This window comes from Scyliorhinus canicula, chromosome 2 (assembly GCF_902713615.1).
Source record: "Scyliorhinus canicula chromosome 2, sScyCan1.1, whole genome shotgun sequence".
Classification (NCBI taxonomy): domain Eukaryota; kingdom Metazoa; phylum Chordata; class Chondrichthyes; order Carcharhiniformes; family Scyliorhinidae; genus Scyliorhinus; species Scyliorhinus canicula.
Genome location: NC_052147.1, coordinates 183,913,698 through 183,930,495, shown reverse-complemented (window position 1 = coordinate 183,930,495; position 16,798 = coordinate 183,913,698). Strand labels below are relative to the sequence as shown.

Here is a 16,798-nt window from a genome sequence, read left to right as displayed (position 1 = left end):
TTTGGAGAAAGGGAGGTCGATGAGAGATCTTGTACAGTGCTGCCTTTACTCGCCCGAATGCCGCTCGTCTTTTTGCCAACTCCATCATCCAACCCTGGTAAATCCAATCTCTAGCACCATCCCACTGCACCTCACGCTTCTGCTTCGCCCAGCTTAACACCTTCTCCTTCATATAGTACTTATGGAAGCAGATAATTACTGCTTTTAGCGGTTCATTCACTTTGGGCTTCAGCCTTAATGACTGATTAGCTCGGTCCAGCTCATACCGGATGGGGTTCTCACCCGCCACCATCAACTCCGCCAACCTCTTAGTGATGTACTCTATTGGCCTTGGGCCCTCTGTCCCTTTGGGCAAGCCCACAATTCTCAGATTGTGCTGCCTCGAGCGGCTCTCCAAGTCCTCGCGCTTTGCTTGGAGTCCTCCGTTGACCTCCACCACCTTCCGCAGCTCGTCCCCCATCGAGGTGAGCTGGTCGCTGTGCTGCGACACGGCCTCCACCACTTCCTTTATTTTCTCACCCTGCTCTCGCACCTCGGCTGATGTCTTTGCCACAGTTACCCTCACCGGCCGATTGCCTCCTCCACCAATGACTTCAATGCAACCGCCATCTCCTTCCTCAAAGCCTCCATGTGCCTCGCAAACTGCTTTTCCAGCTCCACGGCCATCACCTCGGTCACCTTTTCCACCGTAAGCCGTGCGACCCCACCATGTCGACCGGCGTCCGCCCTCTTGTCAGCGCTTTTGCTGGTCCTGTCATTCAACGGCGAGCTCGCTTTTCCTCCATTCTTCGCTGCTTTTCCCATCCTTTAACGACTTATTATTTTCCCTTTTTCTTTCCCCTTCTTTCCTCCTTCAATCTTTTTTTTAAAAAAATAAAAATTTCTTCCTTCAAGAGAAAAAAAAATGTCAAAAACTTTATTTAAAACTCCTTTCTCTTTTTTGTATTCCTCAAGAATTTCCCTGAGTCCACACTTCAGTCATCTTAAATCGAACCCGTTGTGGGCGGGAGCCACCCGATGTGGAACATCTCCACTACATCGCGCCCTGATTTCGGGCCTGCCGCCTTGTCCTCAGTTTGGCTCCGCCCCCGCTGCTCCGACCTCTGTGAGCCCTGGGCCCGACGCCTCAGCTCCAGCCGCCCTACACTCGCGCGGGGTTCCTCGCCCGTTTTCAAACCGGCCCGGCTTCACGCCTGGGACGGCCCCAAAGGCCGACAACTATCGGGAGGAAGAGCGAAGAATTGGGGAAACCCCAGAAAGCGCTGCAGTTAGTGACCACTGGTGGGAGCTCCTCTCAATGTGGCCGACCCTCTTGCAAACACCACCTCCTTTTACTCTTAACATTATCCCATTATGCCAATCGATATTTGGGGAATTAATGTATCATCGCTTTATTGTGTTTTCACATATCTGTGACTTTCCTACAGATGTGCTCTTCTAACTCTCTCTCTCTCTTGCTCCTTCTCTCAGTGCTTGAGGCCTTTTGACTATCTCCAGTACTTTGAACATGTCCTTTTTGTCTATCAACTGAAACCAAATGGATTCTGTCCATGTCCCTCTTTTCCAACACTACAAGGGCTTCGCTAATCAAAACTGACACCCTCTTTCCCTTTTTCCTTCCCTCTTTTTTTCTAAATAATTTGTACCGATAATATTAATCAGCCCATCCTTTTTTAGCCATATTTCTGTTATTGCCACTACATCATATTCCCACACAGACATTTTCACTTGTAACTCCCCAACCTATTCACCAAACTTTGTATATTTATTATTGCTGTCTAAACTTGACTTGTATTTCTTGCAATTCTTTTTTCGAGTTTGCAGAGCTATGTTTAAGGTTGAGACTAATTGTTGCATTAAGATTTTACAGTGACCGCTATTTGTGAAAGGCTGCAGAAAGAAAAATGTTCTTGGCTGATTGAGTTTTCTATGGCTTTATATTTAATAGGCACTAACTTGCTGTCTGGTGGAGTAGAGTCTGTGCTCGTTCAGTGGCGATATGGATCCGAAACCACAAAAGACTTTCTGCCTCGCCTTGGGGGAGCGATTGAACATATTGCAGCCTCACCTGATGGTGTCTTGCATTGTACATCTCACAGTGATAATAGTAAGGGTTGGAAACTTCCATAGGACCCATTGTGTTTTAGAAGTAAACTTTGAGAGTTTATGTTATTTTTTTGTATTACTTCTGACATTGGGCAACAGATTTTGAAGCTAACACACTTTTCACATCACCATCTTTTGAAATGGTAGTATCAATATGTGTGAGAGTTCCGTTCTGTTGGTAATGATTTGCCCATCTGACTGACATTACATTTTACAGGTTGGTTTAATCTGCCACCATTTTTTTCCAGAATATCGTATACCCAGCAATATTAAACATTAAATTTTCCCCTGTTTTTGAGTCAGGTCTCAGTACATTGTGCTGCAAGTGGCTATTTGTGCTCATGAAGTCTCATAAATCACACTTTGTGAAATTATACATATGTATTGAGCGCTTGTGTTTTCTATGATCCCTCCTAATTTGGCAATATTTATAATTCTAACTTTCTACCAGTCCTCTGGGCACCTTGTTTCTATTATTTTAATATTACATTTTGATTTCTCTTCCAGAAATAACAATCGTCCAAAGCAATCTGGATGTTTCTGCTGTAATTCAGGGTTTGGTTCAAGGTATGTATATGACTGAGATTTATTTGAATGCGATGCTTGTATTGTTATTTTTTTGCCACTAGATTGATGCTTTTCTGTTTTGTTTCTTGATCCTTCAGGTCAGGAGATTATAACTGGTTTAATGCTTGATCCAAGAAGCAAAGCTCTGGTTCTAAATGGGAAACCAGGGCACTTGCAATTTTATTCACTCCAGAGTGACAAGCAATTATACAATGTAAGTGTGCAATTATTTTCAATCTGCAACTATTTCATTTAGTTCATAAAAGACATGCCACATTTTAAGTGTATTTTAAAGTGATTCTTTAGTGAACTGCATTTTTGCCCTTTTTAAGGGGCATAAAATAGTCATTCAAAATTTTTTATTTTCAAGTGAAACAAAATGGTAAATTGGCCAAGAAAAGTGGTAAATTGGCAATTGTTTGGGAGCAGAGACTAGATAATATATTGTAATCTGTTGGCATAGTGATCCTGTACATGTTACAGTAAAATAAAATCACTGCAGAAGACAAATGACACTTTTCCATTTGTGTTTTATGTTGAAGATTTTGAGTACTGCTTAAATGTAATGCTCATCTCCAGGGTATTCATAGTAATTTAAGATTCATGTGACTACTGTATTTAGCTTCAGGTTGTCTTTGAATAGACTCGGAGTACAGCTCCAGCGCCCTTCTTGGTCATTATCACCACCGTTTAGATTCCCTTTGTTTTTTTGTCCATGACACCTTTGTCAATTACCACCTATCGCTGGCCCTCTATCAAGCTCCACTGCTCAATGTCCCGTTCTCCCCACTCCCCGAATAGTATAAATCTCATCCTATTTTCAGTTCACTCCAGCTTTGACAAGGGCATTCAGACTCTAAATGTAAGCTCCTTTCACTCTTCACAGATGCTGTCAGACGTGTTGAGATTTAATCAAATGCTACAATCTCAAGTGGTTACTCACGCAATGCTTTTTGTCACTAGAATGTTGATAATGTTGTACGGTATTTGTTTGTCATCTTGCGTCTGTGTTTTTTCAAAAATAAATTTTACCCGGCTTCGTTCACGTTGCAACCCTTCAGACTTGTTGCCTCTTCGAAATGAAGCGGGTGTTCAAGATGTCAACTGAGTAATTTGACTGTGCAGATATAGTTTGTGTGTTCGAATGAATGAAAAGGCACACAGCATAAAAAAGACCAAGTATTTTGCAGTCTTTTTCAAATGCTTTGAATAATTGATGTTATTCCAAGAAGCAAATTTCATATTCTAGTTACTAATACATACTTTTTAGCAAATGTCCATCATAAATCGCCGGAGAATATTTGAGAAGTTATTAGCTGCAGAATAAAAGCAGTCCGTGCAAAGCCCTGACAAAGGTTTTTAAGTTTAAAAACCACTGTTAGCTTGCTGTCTTACCATTCCTGTTTCATTGATTGACCTTTAAATAGCACAGTGGTTTTGTGGCAGATTTCCCAACAAGATTTAGTGGTTGGCACTGCTGCTTCAGCACCAGGGACCCAGGTTCGATCCCGACCTTGGGGGTAACTGTCTGGGGAGTTTGCACTTTCTCCCAGTGTGTGCATGGGTTTCTTCCGAGTGCTCCGGTTTCTTATAGTCCAAAGATGTGCAGGTTAGGTGGATTGGCTATGCTAAATTGCCCCTTAGGGTGACGTTGCAGGAACAAGGTGGGGGATTGGGCCTAGGTAGGGTTGTCTTTCAACGTGTTGGTGCAGACTCGGTGGGCTAGATGGCCACCTGCACTATAAGGATTCTAAGATTTCTGCATGTATTTTAAATTGATTGCTGGACCACAGCTTTCCCCAGTTCCCAAGCATGCTATTTATTATTTTCATTTTTTACTTTTTGTTTGTTTATTTCTGCCTCTATTGTATGATGAATTGAGGACTAGCAAGATTACTTCCCTGGTTCGTGGCATTAATCCACCAACAGTCTTGAGAGGATTTACTTTCCAGGAGTTAATGCACGCTGTCAGTGTCCCTAATGACACACCAAATGGGATGGGTGTAACTATCAAGTTGCTATTTAATTTGGACTAGTTCTGCATGTTTTCTACTTGCATATTTCACTTAATTTTTTGGGAAGTGAGCTAAGATTGCATGAGACGAGACATAGCTTGACTTGAATCATTGACCTAGAATTTGCTGGCAAAAGAACCATGTTTATTACTCATGTTGTTATTAGCATGTGGCCCAGCAACATATGGGAAGATATCTTGTGTGTTTCAAATAGAAACATAGGAGTAGGCCATTTGGCCCTTTGAGCCCACTCCACCATTCGATATGATCATGGCTGATCATCCAACTCAATAGCCTGTTCCCACTTTTTCCCCATCCCAAAATATCCTTTGATCCCTTTCGCCCCATCTAAGTCCTTGCAAAATTTGTGTTTTGGCCTCAACTACTTTCTATGGTAGGGAATTGCATAGGCTCACCACTCTCTGGGTGAAGAAATTTCTCCTCATTTCAGTCCTAAATGGTCCACCCAGTATCCTCGGACTGTGAGCCCCTGGTTCTGAACTCTCCCACCATCGGGAACATCCTTCTTGCATCTACCCTGTCTAATCCAGTTAGAACTTTATAGGTTTCTATGAGATCCTCCCTCATTCTTTTGAACTCCAGCAAATATAATCCTAACCGACTCAATCTCTCCTAATATGTCAGTCCCGCCATCCCAGCACTCAGTTTGGTAAACCATCGCTGCACTCCCTCTATATCAAGAACATCTTTCCTCCATAAGAGGACAAAAACTGTCAGAATATTCCAGGTGTGTTCTCTATCATTGCAGCAAGACATCCCTGCTCCTGTACTTGCATCCTCTCGGTATGAAGGCCAGAACTCCCTCTATGAAGGCCAATATACATTTGCCGCCTTTACCGCCTGATACACCTACATGCTTACATTCAGTGACTGATGTACGAGGACATCCAGGTCTCATTGCACATTCCCCATCACCATTCAGATAATCTGCCTTCCTGTTTTTGCTACCAAAGTGGATAACCTCAGATTTATCCACAATATACTGTATCTGCCATGTATTTGCCCATTCACTCAACTTGTCCAAATCACACTGAGGCATCTCTGCATCCTCTTCACAGCTCACCTTCCCACCCAGCTTTGTGTCATCTGCAAAATTGGAGAGATTACATTTAGTTTCCTCATCTAAATTATTAATATGCATTGTAAATAGCTGTGGTCCAGCATTGATCTCTGGTACCCCACTACTCACAGCCGGCAATTTGGAAAAAGACTGGTTTATTCCTACTCTTTGCTTCCAGTCTGACAACCAGTTTTCTATTCATTTTGATATACCACACCCAATCCCATGCACTTTAATTTTACACGCTAATTTCTTATGTGGGACTTTGTCAAAAGCCTTCTGGAAGTCCAAATAAATGACATCCACTGGCTTCCCCTCATCAACTCTACTAGTTTAATTTTCAAAGAATTCCACTGGATTTGTCAAGCATGACGTCCCTTTTGTAAATCCATGCAGACTCTGTCCGATTCTGCCACTGTAATGTTCTGCTATTAAATCTTGTATAATGCACTCTAGAATTTCCCCACTATTGACGTCAGGCTGACTGGTCTGTAATTCCGTTTTCTCTCTACCTCCCTTTTTTAAGTGTGAGATTATATTAGCTATCTTCCAATTTGTAGTAACCGTTCCACAGTCTATAAAATCTTGGAAGATGACCACCAATGCATCCATTATGTCTAGGGCCATTTCCGTAAGTACAATGAGATGTAGATTTCCAGGTTGTGGGAATGTATCAGCTTTCAATCCCATAAAACCTTTTTACAAGCCTCTTATTATCTGCAGCCATCTAGCCATGCTACATCTGGTTTCTAATTCACATCCCAGCATCAGACTGACCTCAGAAACTGGCCACATTAAAGCAAGTTGTTTGCACATTTTAAAGATAACATCTGGATTAATTCCTTGGAAGAATAATGAAGAATATCCTGAAAGAGAACCCAATCTTGATTTTTGGTTTTGCTTTCTCATTTTATCTCGAGGAGTTTTCTTCCAATATCAATTCTTTACTTTCTGTAGCTTGGATCATAGTTAACTTCTATCTCTACTCTTCTGTTTTTTTCTGGCTGGCGTTCTTACAATCTTAATGGAGGCTTTCTTTGGCAGTCTGAATTTGGAGAAAAATTTACCTCCATGGGATTCTTTGCCCTCATCCTCTCTTCCTCAACAAAACACAAAGAGAAGAATGCCATTAATCTTGTGTCAGAGCATGCTGGTAGCCTGAAGCCCCACACAACACAACACTGCACCCACTCTCCCAACAGTGCCATGTTGTTTTTTTAATGTAAATCCTGGAAATACCTTGCAAATGCAATAATCTAGATTTGAGTTTAAGGTGATTTAAGTTTCTTAAGTTTGCTTTTATGACATAACATTTTCTAAACTGTGCTTTGGGTCACTCTCCTGATCCTATGCCATTTGCATGGCATTTTTGATAGGACAGTGTAATTCATAGTTGTAATGCAGCTATTATGCTGAACAAAACGTGTTGCCATGCAACTTGTATTCTTTATCATTCACTTCTCCAGGATCCAAATCATTCCATTAGCTGGAAATACTTTCAAACATGTCTTTCTAATTTTGCCAATCAAACGTAAAAACCATTTCAGCAATAGTTTTGATGCAGTATTGTGTATTAATCAAATCAGTGTGTTCCATGTACTTCAAAGAAGATAAAATACTTTACAGTGCACTTCAGAAGGCTCTCCAGTATTTAAACATTGAAGAACAACCAAATGTTAATGTTGTTTCTGTTTCACAGCTAGACATAGTACAGCAGGAATATATCCACCAATCGGGACTAAAGCAGACTGAGGTGGTCAAGGCAGTCTTTGACTCCCAGGGTGCATGGTTAGTAACTGTGGAAGAAAGGAAAGGGGAAGAAACAGACCTTGAATTGCAGATGAAACTTTGGGCCTATAATGAGAAAACGCAGAGGTGAGTTTTCCCAAAACCATATGCAAAAATGAACCACATTATCTAACCTATTTTTGAATCTCGTTTGAATAGTCACTAAAATAAGAGTTATTACAATGGAACTCTGGTATTTTTTAATTTAAGTATTGTAATTAATATTTTACCAGCTTGGAATATAAATGTCAGAAATGTTTCTTCCATTGCTAAAGCCACATGAATCATCTTTTACTTTTTGCCTACCAAAATGTAGACCATTGAAAATTTGAAATACGGAAGAGGTTGTTAACTTTTAGGTTTGTTGTTAGGTACATTTGTTCAATAACAGTAGTATTATTTACTGCTTATAAAGTGTAATTCTATTCGCCCTGTATAGTTTAGTAGTAAACTGGCTGTATTATTGGACTGTTGGGGGTTAAATTGGCTAAGCCCCAAAAAAGTACGTGAGGATCATAGTACATGATTAACCCACATCCATTCATTGCATAACAGGCAGGATGTTAAATTCATGTCCGTTTTACCTGCACTACTCGGAGTGCTTGCTTCAGCTGAATTCCTCTTAATGAGCATTGTGGCTGCAAGAAATATTAGGAGTCCTTTATACACTGAATTATAGAAGAATGGCTGAATATGCAAGAATGAAAAGGATAAGAAATCTCCAGAAAGGTGTAGTGTTGCATAAACAACCAACATGTATACTTAATGACCCTTTTAAATGGCTCTTAGTAGTCCAGCCAAAAGTGCACGTGCACCTTGGATCCCATTCTTAAATCTCAATTTATTGCATAGTGTCTAAAAATAAAAATGCTACACTACCCAATTTAACCCCCATGTTGTGATGATTCTTAATTTCTAAGCACCTATTCAATTTTAAACTCCAAACCTTAAATATGAAGGGAGGATTTTGTTTTCAACTCATTACTTTAGTAATAGAAACTTATTGGCGCAATTGCTGTAGATGAAATAGTCAGAAGTTTCTCCTTAATTGATTCCTGTCAATTCCCTGGAATCTTACATGCTTTACATGTGCATTATGGCACCTCTGCTTCCATTATTAGTGAGATTGAAAGTAATTCTGGCCTCTTGTGCATTCCAAATTCTCGTCGCTCCACCATTGGTGGCTGTGGCTTCATCTTCCTAGACCCCAAGCTCTGGAATTCCCTCCCTGCATCTCTCTGTCACTTTCCTCTTTTTAGATAATCCTTAAAATTTACCTCCTTGACCGAGTTTTTGGTCATCTGATTTCATATCTCTCATGTGGCTTGGTGTTATACTTTGTTTTCTAATGCTCCTGTGAAGCACCTTTGGATATTTGATTATGTTAAAGGTGTTATATAATTAGATTGCTGCGTTGACGTTCACAGAATATCTTTCATAAGGAAGCATTGCATTAAATTCCGATGTATCAATCTTGTGTAATTTGAATTTAATTGACATTGTTTCTTTCCTTTTGGTAGTTTTGTCCTTAATACCACAATAAATGCACCACATGAGAGCCGTATTTCAGCCCTTTGCTTCCAAAATGTTCCTCGTTGCAGAAGTGGGCCAGCCACTTTGGTAACAACTGGCTTGGATTGCCAGTTTAAAGTCTGGATTCTTGGAGATGATTCTGATATATACAGTGAGTACTTAGCCCTTTGAGGAAGCTCCTATTCTCTTCGGTAAATTCTAAACTTTGAGCAATGAACTGCATAAACTGAAGGGACTTGAATGTCAATCGTAAAATTTGCAATGGTCTATCTGTATGTTAGTCTGTTTTCCTTTTTTAAACTATAAAATAACTGATTCTTGGAAATAGCTTTTCCTGTTTAATTAAAACAGAAGGAAGTATTTTATTCTGTCAGATTGGTGCTGGCTCACAAGAGCATTCAGCTCTTGCCCTATCCCAATGCACAGGAACAGCAAGTAATTGGGAAAGCTACAGAATGTTATTGCTTATTGTGAGAGGAACTGATACAAATGTAGTGAGATTACACTTCAGTTGTACAGGGCATTGGTGAGAACACATCTGTAGTATTGTGTATGTGTTTGTCTCCTTGTTAAAGGAAAGATGTAAATACATTGGAAGCAGCTCAGAGAAGGTTTGCTAGACTAATACCAGGAATGGGTGGGTTATCTTATGATGAATGGTTGCCGAGGTTAGGGTTGTATCCACTGGAATTTAGAAGAGAAAAAAGAAACTTGATTGAAACATTTAAGGTCCTGAGGGGTATTGGCAAGGTGTATTTGTCAGAGAATCTCCTAATTTAAGATGGAAATGAGGAGAAAGTTTTACTCTTGAGGATCATCGGTCTCTAGAACTCTTCCGCAAAAGGCAGTCCAAGCAGAAACTTCGAATATTTTTAAGGCAGAGCTAGATAGATTGCTGATTAACAAGGGGGGTGTAAAGGTTACTGTGGGTAAGCGGGAAAGTGGGCTTGAGATTACAATCAGATCAGTCGTGATCTTATTGAATAACGGAGCAGGTTCAATGCTCCTAATTCATACAATTGTATCTCTGTAGCCCTGCAAGTTTTTTTTTCTCTTTAGATTTTTTTGGAATCTGCTTCCACCACACTCTCGGTCATTGGCACGCCTGTCCTCATCCAATTGAGGCCTGCTCAGTAACCAGTTATTGGCACCTTAAGAAGGCCAGGTGCTGTCTGGCCTCCATTTTGAGGCTTGTGGGAGGCGTTCCAGGATAGAGGGGAAGCCCAGCAGCCCATCGCTGTCATGTTTGTATAATATAAAGACATCAATTTCTCATAAGCGATTGCCTAAACATTTGTGGGCTCATTTATTAAGACTAGGCCCATGAGAACAGATATACGTGGACAGAAAGCTTAAATACATCATCAGCTGTGCTTATAAGCAGGGCGGCACGGTGGCACAGTGGTTAGCACTGCTGTGTACGGCATTGAGGACCCAGGTTTGATCCCTCTCACTGTCTGTGTGGAGTTTGCACATTCTCCCCATGTCTGCCTGGGTTTGATCCCCCACCATCCAAAGTTGTGGATTGGCCATGCTAAATTGACCCTTAATTGGAAAAAAATAATTGGGCACTCTAAATTTATTTTTTAAAAGCTATGCTCACAAGCAAAAACAAAACTAAAACTGGATTGCATGGCATACTTCCGTTCTCATGATGTCATGCTCCTATTTCTTAAAGCAGTGATGGGCAACCTAGGCTAGTGAGTGACCACACAAGTGGCCCTCCTTCATCTCTGGTGTTGTTGAAAACTCACCACTATTCTTAGAAGTCCCCCGATACCAAAAAGGGCAGACATTCTAAATGGTGAACAGGGATTCTCACTCCCTGACTCCTATGCAGACTTAGGTGGGTGCTATTCAGGTCAAATTATATTTTCAAGTTATCCCCCGGTACAACCATATCTTCATAGAAGAATTTTACCTACTTATCACTTAGTAGCATCGATGTCCTGGGTCCTGCGTTGCTAAGTAAGTAAAGTAGGTTTAGGAATAAACCACTGTTTCAGGTTAAATTAAGTTATTTTATTATATTTTTTCTTTTAAAAGCTGCGATCACTGTCTTTACAGAAAGATAAAAAGGTCTTGCTTCTGGACCCTCCTGGTTGGTTGAAGGGACCTTCAGGCCCACCTTGACAATCAATCTTCTTTAAAGTCTGGTCTCCTTTAGATGTATTCGCTGGTTAGCTCAGTTGCTATGTCTTGTCGATCCCATGTACCGAACTATGAGAGCTGATTCTGCCCTCTGCCCCTGAGCTGACTCTGCCTCCTCTTTAAATTCTGGTCTTCCTTAGATGTATTAGCTGTTTTAGCTTGGCTGCTTTGCTCTGTCCCTTTCTCATGACCAAGCTGACTGTAAGCTGACTCTGCTTGCTTCTCTTGTTCCTTCTCTGCTTCTCTGCCTATTGTCCCTTTCTCAGGGTTTATATACCTTTCTAACAGTTATTAAGTTTTTATGACTTTATTGTAAAGTAACTTTTATTTCACTTGGATTGTAAAAGGTACCTTTAATCTGAATTTTTCTAACACAACTAAGTATTCATTTTGGGCATGGCCTCAGCCCATAGATCTGATTACATTGTGTCCTTTGTGATGTTCAAAATGCTTTGGTTTCAATAGGGCTGTGAATTTTGGTTCCTATCATTTCTATAGTTTTATTATCGCTTCACAGCTCCAGGGTCCCAGGTTCTATTCCGGCTTGGGTCACTGTCTGTGCGGAGTCTGCACACCCTCCCCGTGTGTGCGTGGGTTTCCTCCGGGTGCTCCGGTTTCCTCCCACAGTCCAAAGATGTGCAGGTTAGGTGGATTGGCCATGATAAATTGCCCTCAGTGTTGGGTGGGGTTACTGGGTTATGGTGATAGGGTGGAGTTGTTGACCTTGGGTAGGGTGCTCTTTCCAAGAGCCGGTGCAGACTCGATGGGCTGAATGGCCTCCTTCTGCACTGTAAATTCTATGATTATCGAATTGTGTCCCCAGCTCATAATTTTGACTTTGATTTGGGTCTAGTTTGTGTTCTTGTAGACAGGTTGTCTCCAGTTTTCTTTAATTTACCTGATGTCAGCAGAGCTTCACACCTATACATTTTCACCTAATTCAACTGAAAACCTCATCCATTCTTTTCCATCTGCTTACTAAGATAGTTAATTTCAATGAAGGTGTGAAACATTGCTTTTAGCTGTATGCTAAAAATCCACTTGGTTATGACTTGAAAGTCCTGCCTGTTTTACACATTTGTCACCTAATTCAACTGAAAACTTTATCCATTCTTTTCCAGCTGCTTAAAAATAATTAACTTCAATTAAGGTGTGAAATATTACTTTTAGCTGTATACTAAAATCCAGTTTTGTTTTGTTTGCGAAGCCTGCTTGGCCAAGGCTATCTGCATTTTACAATCCTCTGCAGCTGCTGTTAAGCCTTTGTGGGTTTTTTTCCTGTATTCTCTCATGTTTCTCTTAGATCAGGTATTGCCAGACTTCCATGTTTCAAATGACACATCTTTCCACATTTTCAATTACACTGGGCAGCAGCCTACATTTAACACATGCCAAATATTCCATAACCAGTTACAGAAGATGCATAAATACTTATTCATGCATTCATAGAACTACTATCAATTTCAGATGGCAAAAACAAATGTAATATTTACACTTTATCTACATTAATGTGACTTCTGGTTGGATCTGTCCTCCACAAGCTTTCTTAGATTAGGACTCAGCGATTGTGTAAACGCTTCGCAATTCAGCACTGAGGTTTCCATCCATTAGTCTGTTGTGCTTCTTGCATTTGATGTGTGCCATTGCAGAAAAGGTCTGCTCACGTGTGTTGATCCAAATATTGACATCAACTTTGCAATGCAATGTCGGACAACTGGACTGTAGCTATTCAACCAAAATTCTCATACATCTTTCCTCTTTGGATGGTTTGACGTACTATGCCACAATTGCTCTGATAAAACTCAAATAGATTTGAGGAAGAGCTTCAGATCACTGGGAGGAAAAAAGTGGTTCTCAAAAAAACATTCTACCAGTGTAGATTGCACTTTTATGTGTACTGATGGATCGTATTTAATTCCTTGATCAGAGTATTTTTCCAAAAATTTTTCCAAATTTGGGAAGCGAGGTAACTGAGTAGACACTAACTGCAGGTGCAGTATGAATTTTCTTGCACAAGCAACTACTGTGGGCAAGAGGTGATTTTTTTTTTCCCCTGCAGTGACTCATTAAACAAGCTCAGGTGACCACGATGTCAGTGGGAAAAGCCACATCCCCAATCTAATTTTCATCTTCTAACTCTGGGTATATTTGAGATTTCCGTGCTACAAACTGCTGGATTTCTGGTGGAAGTGCCAAGTAGCGATCCAGTACCCAAGCTGGTTTAGCTCAGGGCTAAACAGCTGGTTTGTGGTGCAGAACAAGGCCAGCAGCGTGGGTTCAATTCCCGTACTAGCTTACCCAAACAGGTGCCGGAATGTGGTGACTAGGGGCTTTTCACAATAACTTCATACTTGTGACAATAAAAGGTTATTATTATTATTATTATTTACTTGTAGAAAATTCAACTTGACTAATTTTAGTTCAAGTGCATGTCTTTCACACCTATACTAATTTAATGTCCTCAACCCTGCAGACAAACGTTCTTTAATTAAATTAGTCACATGCACAGCGACAAGTCTGTTTCACAGAATAAAATAAACATCGAAAGTCACATGCACAGCGACAAGTCTGTTTCACAGAATAAAATAAACATCGAAAGTATTTCTAAAATATCCACTTTCTTCACTGATTTTACTTGGTCTATCTACATTTGATAATTAGAGATTTTACTGGGCAAATCATTCAGCTCGGCTGTACCAATATATCGCAGACTGCTATCCGTAATGATCTTGCTGGGCGCACCAAAATAAAGAAAAATAACATTTAAAGTGTGCAAAAGGTGTGCTTGCCGCATTGTGCGATTGTCGAATAATAGGTTATTTCAGTAGTTGACAGTGATTATGAAACCAGTGCATTCACATGAAAGAGGTCTGATGCAATTTTGGACCAAGGATGGGTAGGGACTTCATGTGGGATCAGTGGTTCTTTGTGCTGAATTAGCATATGCTTTTCATATGTTTTGCACTTCCCAATGATGACTTCAATGTCATTGTTTATACCCGGTCAGTAGACTGTTTCTGTTGTGAGTCTTCCAGTACAATCTATGTCCACGTGTGAGTGATGAAGTGGTTGAAGAATATCGGGTCACAAAGACTCTGACTTGGTAACCAGCCTGCCTTTAAAAGTGACTCCCTGGGAGATGCCTAACACATCCTGATGAGGCCAAAAAGGTCTTGCGTGTTTGTGGACATTCTGAATTGAATCAGGCCATCTGTCAGCGATTGCTTTCATGTTTATTTTGTTGTTTCTTATAGCTGCTGGCATTTGCATTGTGCAAAATATACTGATCAATTTGGCGAGCATCTTCAGGTTCGTTGTCGATGCAGTCAATTTGTAGATTTCCGAATACGTTGTCTGTTGTCGTGGGTTAGGCAATCTGCTAAGCGCATGCAATGTGACCTTCAAGTTACCTGGCTTGTACTTAACCTCACAGTCACAACCTTGAATCTTTATCAAGTGATGTTGCAATCTTGATGTTGCATTTGTCAATGGTTTTCACCAAATCATCTCCAGTGGCTTGTGATTGGTCTGTACCACAAACCTTTTGCTAAATAGGTATGAAAACACAGGATTCAAAACACTAAATCTAATGTTTTTGGCTCAATATTGGAGTAGGTGAATTGTGTCAGATTTTGAAGCAAATACAAACGGTTTACCTTTTTGTAGTGTACATGTTCCAGTCTTTTGTGTGAGGCATCTATCTCCAAGGTACTTGTCTCCCTAAATTTTAATGTCAGTGCTTCTGAGTTCTGATAATGGCTTTTGGTATTGTGAAAAGCAGTGTTCTTCAAACTTTTTTTCCGGGGACCCATTTTTACCAACCGGCCGAGCTTCGCGACCCACGCCGGCCGAGCTTCGCGACTCATGCCGGCCGACCTGCACTGCCCACCCACCATTTTCTCTTGCCTTTTTTGCTGCTGACAAAAATGGAGGAAATGGTTTTGGGTCCCTTTGCCCTTGTACACGCTCCTCCAATGGAACCTGCTGGATGAAGGTGAAGCCTTCAGGTGTCGGAAAGTATGGAGTCTCCCTCCATCTGTCCAAAGTTCTGCAATTTTTCCTGTAAAATTCTATCAAATAAACCCCCCCCCGAACTTGTAAAAAAATAAATAAAAATAAAATGAATAACTTAAATGAATAAATTAAATGAATAAAATCCCCTCGCACTTGTAAAATAAAAAGCTGCGACCGTTTTTAAAAAAAGTGGGCGCACTGCGCATGCGTGCCCAATAATGGGCGTTTCTTTTACATGTTCGTGGCCATTTTGAAGGCCGCTTGCAGCCGGCGTTATTAACAGCCGGCTGTTGCGCGCAGATTTGCGCGATCGGGAGTGCCGCGACGGACTGCTCCGCGACCCTCCCGACTACCGCCCGCGACCCACCCAAGGGTTTCACCCCCGAGTTTGACTATGTCTGATGAAGAGGGTATCGGTGGTCGGCGTGGACAGGAAGCACACATCTTTTCTCAACAGCTTCCTTTCCGTAAAGATTTTTGGGCAAAGTTGGGAATGTATCGAGACAAGATATAAAGAAACCAAGACATCTTCGAAGATTGTCTTTGTCTTGATGAGTTGGCATGGCCCTATTTTACATGAATTAGGACATTTGCCAGCTCTGGAATAAATAGAACCAAATAAAATGATCTGTGACATATTGGCACATTTCAGACTGTTGAACACCATTCCTGTATTGTGTTGCTTGCAATAATTGAGATTATGGCCATGTCCATGTTCTTCCTACAACAGCAGTATCATCAGCAATACAGATGCAACCTGGCATAGTGCATGTCAAAATCCTGCCCTCTGACATTGGCAGTCTGTGCTTCTTTGTGAAAGACAGCTGCAAAGTACTCATAGTACCTTGACCATGCCCTGTGCTTCCATGCATAAATCCCAATTTTGGTGCCTAATAGTTCCCCCCCATGTCTTTTCCCTTTTACTATTTTTATGTTCTTGCTATAGAGGGAGTGCAGTGAAGGTTCACCAGACTGATTCCGGGATGGCAGGCCTGACATGTGAGGAGAGATTTATTGGTTAGGATTGTATTCACTGGAGTTCAAAAGAACGAGGGGGGAATCGCATAGAAACGTATAAAATCCTAACAGGACTAGAAAGGGTAGATGCAAGAAGGATGCTCCCAATGGTAGGCGTGTACCGAACCAAGGGTCATCGTCTGAGGATACAGGATAGACTGTTTATGATTGAAATGGGGAAGAATCTTTACCCAGAGAGTAGTGAGCCTTTGCTACACAGAAAACAGTGAAGCAACATACAAATAGTGCATGTTTTCAAGAAGGAGTTAGGTATAGCACTTGGAGCGAAGGGGATCAAAGGATATGGAGGGAAGGTGGGATCAGGGTATTGAGTTGGATGATCAGCCATGATCATAATGATTGGCAGAGCTGAACTAGAAGGGCCGAATGGCCTCCTATTTTCCATATTTCAATGGCTTTAAAAGACGTTTTGATTCCTTTTCATGTTTGCTCCCATTATCTTATTCTTTTTCCTGACTTTTCGTATTTCTCCTTTTGCTTCCCCTCTGAGTTTTCTATACTCAGC

General features: G+C 41.0%; 1 protein-coding gene across 1 annotated transcript in view; it reads left to right on the top strand.

Annotated features, from left to right (window-relative positions):
• Positions 1 to 16,798, top strand: part of wdr75 (WD repeat domain 75) — a 44,143-nt gene that overhangs the window by 14,817 nt on the left and 12,528 nt on the right. Inside the window, exons 9-13 of the mRNA XM_038789186.1 lie at positions 1,949 to 2,107; positions 2,614 to 2,673; positions 2,772 to 2,887; positions 7,469 to 7,644; positions 9,078 to 9,241. Of these exons, the coding sequence (XP_038645114.1) occupies positions 1,949 to 2,107; positions 2,614 to 2,673; positions 2,772 to 2,887; positions 7,469 to 7,644; positions 9,078 to 9,241 (675 nt within the window). The remainder of the gene's footprint in view (positions 1 to 1,948; positions 2,108 to 2,613; positions 2,674 to 2,771; positions 2,888 to 7,468; positions 7,645 to 9,077; positions 9,242 to 16,798) is intronic.